This window comes from Bubalus bubalis, chromosome 9 (assembly GCF_019923935.1).
Source record: "Bubalus bubalis isolate 160015118507 breed Murrah chromosome 9, NDDB_SH_1, whole genome shotgun sequence".
NCBI lineage: Eukaryota > Metazoa > Chordata > Mammalia > Artiodactyla > Bovidae > Bubalus > Bubalus bubalis.
In genome coordinates, this window is record NC_059165.1 from 97155703 (window position 1) to 97160715 (window position 5013).

Here is a 5013-nt window from a genome sequence, read left to right on the forward strand (position 1 = left end):
GACAAGGGTGCCCACTCTCACCACTACTATTCAACATAGTTTTGGACATTTTGGCCACAGCAATCAGAGCAGAAAAAGAAATAAAAGGAATCCAAATTGGAAAAGAAGAAGTAAAACTCTCACTGTTTGCAGATGACATGATCCTCTACATAGAAAACCCTAAAGACTCTACCAGAAAATTATTAGAGCTAATCAATGAATATAGTAAAGTTGCAGGATATAAAATCAACACACAGAAATCCCTTGCATTCCTATACACTAATAATGAGAAAATAGAAAGAGAAATTAAGGAAACAATTCCATTCACCATTGCAACGAAAAGAATAAAATACTTAGGAGTATATCTACCTAAAGAAACTAAAGACCTATATATAGAAAACTATAAAACACTGGTGACAGAAACCAAAGAGGACACTAACAGATGGAGAAATATACCATGTTCATGGATTGGAAGACTCAATATAGTGAAAATGAGTATACTAAAGCAATTTATAGATTCAATGCAATCCCTATCAAGCTACCAACGGTATTCTTCACAGAGTTAAAACAAAGAATTTCACAATTTGAATGGAAACACAAAAAACCTCGAATAGCCAAAGCAATCTTGAGAAAAAAGAATGGAACTGGAGGAATCAATCTGCCTGACTTCAGGCTCTACAACAAATCCACAGTCATCAAGACAGTATGGTACTGGCACAAAGACAGAAATATAGATCAATGGAACAAAATAGAAAGCCCAGAGATAAATCCACACACCTATGGGCACCTTATCTTTGACAAAGGAGGCAAGAATATACAATGGATTAAAGACAATCTCTTTAACAAGTAGTGCTGGGATAACTGGTCAACCACTTGTAAAAGAATGAAACTAGAACACTTTCTAACACCATACAGAAAAATAAACTAAAAATGAATTACAGAACTAAACATAAGACCAGAAACTATAAAACTTCTAGAGGAGAACATAGGCAAAACACTCTCCAACATAAATCACAGCAAGATCCTCTATGAACCACCTCCCAGAATATTGGAAATAAAAGAAAAAATAAACAAATGGGACCTAACTAAACTTAAAAGCTTCTGCACAACAAAGGAAACTATAAGCAAGGTGAAAAGAGAGCCTTCAGAATGGGAGAAAATAATAGCAAACGAAGCAACTGACAAATAACTAATCTTAAAAATATACAAGCAACTCCTACAGCTCAATTCCAGAAAAATAAATGACCCAATCAAAAAATGGGCCAAAGAACTAAATAGACATTTCTCCAAAGAAGACATACAGATGGCTAACAAACACATGAAAAGATGCTCAACATCACTCATTATCAGAGAAATGCAAATCCAAACTACAATGAGATACCATTTCACTCCAGTCAGAATGGCTGGGATCCAAAAGTCTACAAGCAATAAATGCTGGAGAGGGTGTGGAGAAAAGGGAACCTTCTTACACTGTTGGTGGAAATGCAAACTAGTACAGTCACTATGGAGAAAAGTGTGGAGATTCCTTAAAAAACTGGAAATAGAACTTCCTTATGACCCAGCAATCCCACTGCTGGGCATACACCCTGAGGAAACCAGAAGGGAAAGAGACACGTGTACTCCACTGTTCATTGCAGCACTGTTTATAATAACTAGGACATGGAAGCAACCTAGATGTCCATCAGCAGATGAATGGATAAGAAAGCTGTGGTACATATACACAATGGAGTATTACTCAGCCATTAAAAAGAATACATTTGAATCAGTTCTAATGAGGTGGATGAAACTGGCACCTATTATACAGAGTGAAGTAAGCCAGAAAGAAAAACACCAATACAGTATACTAACGCATATATATGGAATTTAGAAAGATGGTAACAATAACCCTGTATACGAGGCAGCAAAAGAGACACTGATGTATAGAACAGTCTTTTGGGCTCTGTGGGAGAGGGAGAGGGTGGGATGATTTGGGAGAATGGCATTGAAACATGTATAATATCATATATGAAATGAGTTGCCAGTCCAGGTTCGATGCACGATACTGGACGCTTGAGGCTGGTGCACTGGGACGACCCAGAGGGAGGGTACGGGGAGGGAGGAGGGAGGCGGGTTCAGCATGGGGAACACGTGTATACTTGTGTCAGATTCATGTTGATATATGGCAAAACCAATACAATATTGTAAAGTTAAAAAATAAAATAAAAAAATTAAAAAAAATTTTATTGAAGGACTGAAAGACAAGAAAGAAAAAAGTGGTACCATAGTGATCATAACTGAGGGAAAAAACTACTCTACCAAGGTCTGGAGGGGTATAAAGGGACTCGTTGAGCTTTTAGAGTGAAGAGACATTTGCAGGCCACTGCTGAATATATGTTAAGATGAATACAAGATGGAACATAGACCACAAGATAGAATGTGATTTCAAATGCCCCACCCTAAAGCAAAGGCCAGGTGTAAGATGTGGAGAAGCTATGTGGAGAAATTTATTGGATATAATGGGGAAAATGCATTGCTTATTACCACATCAGGGTCTTCATATCTTCCCCCTTTGACCTCTAATCTCTTTTGGATCTTCAGCATTTGTCCATGAGGAACGTTAGGACCCAAGGCATAAAGCTCACCTTTGAAAGAGAGACTTGACTTGGATCAGTGGTTGTCAACAGTGGGCACACACTTGAGAGCTTTTTAAAATCCTTGTGCTTGGACTACACCCAAGTCCAGTTGAATCAGAAACTCTAGTGGTGAGACCCAGTGGTCACTATTTTAAACTTCCCAGATGGTTTCAATAGAAGTCAAGGCTGAGGAGCAGTGACTTGCAGCTCACATAACAGCACGTGCAGATTTGAAAATAGAATTTACTCTTGAAAATATATAAAAGCTTGGAAAATTTGTACATTTTTGGTATATTAAAGGGGAATTATTCTTTTGAGGATGCTTGGGCTACTGAAGATAAAAATATAGAATCTCCATAGATTTAATGAGATTCTGTCAAGGAGTGATTTTGATACAAAAAGGATCTTAGAACTCTCCGCTGTCATGTTAAAACATGTGTGTGTGTGCATGCTCAGTCTTGTTTGACTCTTTGCGACCCTGTGGACTGTAGCCCACGAGGATCCTCTGTCCATGGGATTTCCCAGGCAAGAATACTGGAGTGGGTTGCCATTTCCTCCTCCAGGGATCTTCTGGACTCATGGATTGAACCTGTGTCTCTTGTGTCTCCTGCATTGGCAGGGGAATAAGCTACAGAGAAGTAATATTCAGGTAGAAAGCAAGGAGAGGCATGAAGGCAATAAGAGCTATAAAATGATGTCGAGAGAGGTAGAACTTTTAGATCTCCAGATTTAGTTTTGCTACATTTTCTAGTATATGCTCAAATGGGTTGCCACGTCCTAAGATGAGTTTGTGCTGCTAAGGAACCTCCACAAGGCCCTTTTGATGTCTTTGTTCCTCAGGCTGTAGATGAAGGGGTTCAGCATGGGGGTGACCACAGTGTACACCACCGAGGCTGCTGCATCCTTCCTGGGAGATTGTGAGATGGCTGAGCAGAGGTACACATCCAGGGCTGTTACATAAAATAAGCAAACAACTGCCAGATGAGAACCACAGGTGGCAAAGGCTTTGTACATCCCACCTGATGAGGGGACTCTCAGAATGGATACAAGAATTTTAAAGTAAGAGAAAATGATTCCTGAGATAGAGAGAAAACCAGTCAAGGCACCGATAGTATAGCTGACTATGTTATTGGTGAAAGTATCAGAACAAGCAAGGTTGAGCAGTTGAGAAGGGTCACAGAAGAAACTAGAAATTTCTACATCCTTGAAACAGGTAAGTTGTAACACAATCACATTGTGCACCTGGGAGTCCAAAAGGCTAACACAAAAGGACACCAAAACTAAGGAGCAACAGAGGCGCGGGTTCATGATGACCGTGTAGTGCAGTGGGTGACAGATGGCCACAAACCTGTCATAGGCCATCACAGTAAGAAGCATACAATCCATACACGCAAAAAGGATAAAAATAGACACCTGAGTGAGGCAGCCTCCGTAGGAGATGGCTCTGCTGTGAGATTGGATGTCCACAATCATCTTGGGAACTGTGGTGGAGATGAAACCGATGTCAACCAAGGACAGGTTGGAGAGGAAGAAGTACATGGGGGTGTGGAGGCGGGGGTCAGAGGTGACAGCTAATATGATGAGCAGGTTCCCCAGCACGGTGACCAGGTACATGGACAGGAACAGGACACAGAGCAAAGGCTGCAGTTCTGCATCATCTGAGAGGCCCAGGAGGAAGAATTCTGAGACACTTGTTAGATTTCCAGTTCTGTGTATCTTGGACACCTTTGGAAAAAGAAAAGAGGACTGGAAACCAAGGAAATAAGTAAATGGGCATTGAGACTATGTCCATATTTTGGATTCAAGCAATTCATTTCTAAGATTATACACCCCAGTTCCTTCAGCAATATCTCTCAGTGTGATAAATTCTGTTTAGAACTGTTCCCTCATTGGTTTCTGTGTTATTCACCTGTCTATACACTCTTACTTTATTTTTATTTATTTTTTTTTACAGGCTTAAGAAACATTTATTTTTATTTTTTTTTAATTTTATTTTATTTTTAAACTTTACATAACTGTATTAGTTTTGCCAAATATCAAAATGAATCCGCCACAGGTATACATGTGTTCCCCATCCCGAACCCTCCTCCCTCCTCCCTCCCCATTCCATCCCTCTGGGTCGTCCCAGTGCACCAGGCCCAAGCATCCAGGATCGTGCATCGAACCTGGACTGGCAACTCATTTCATACATGATATTTTACATGTTTCAATGCCATTCTCCCAAATCTTCCCACCCTCTCCCTCTCTCACAGAGTCCATAAGACTGTTCTATACATCAGTGTCTCTTTTGCTGTCTCGTACACAGGTTATTGTTACCATCTTTCTAAATTCCATATATATGCGTTAGTATACTGTATTGGTGTTTTTCTTTCTAGCTTACTTCACTCTGTATAATAGGCTCCAGTTTCATCCACCTCATTAG

At 40.0% G+C, this 5013-nt stretch overlaps 1 protein-coding gene across 1 annotated transcript; it reads right to left on the reverse strand.

The window, feature by feature from the left end:
- Positions 1–3368: 3368 nt before the first annotated feature.
- LOC102411423 (olfactory receptor 18-like) lies at positions 3369–4220 on the reverse strand. The gene has a single exon (XM_045161888.1). The coding sequence runs from the start codon at positions 4203–4205 to the stop codon at positions 3369–3371; it is 837 nt and encodes a 278-aa protein (XP_045017823.1). The 5' UTR covers positions 4206–4220.
- Between the last annotated feature and the right edge of the window lie 793 nt (positions 4221–5013).

Coding starts and splice junctions, on each gene's coding strand:
- LOC102411423 (XM_045161888.1), bottom strand. CDS start 4,205: ATGTACCTGGTCACCGTGCTGGGGAACCTGCTCATCATATTAGCTGTC.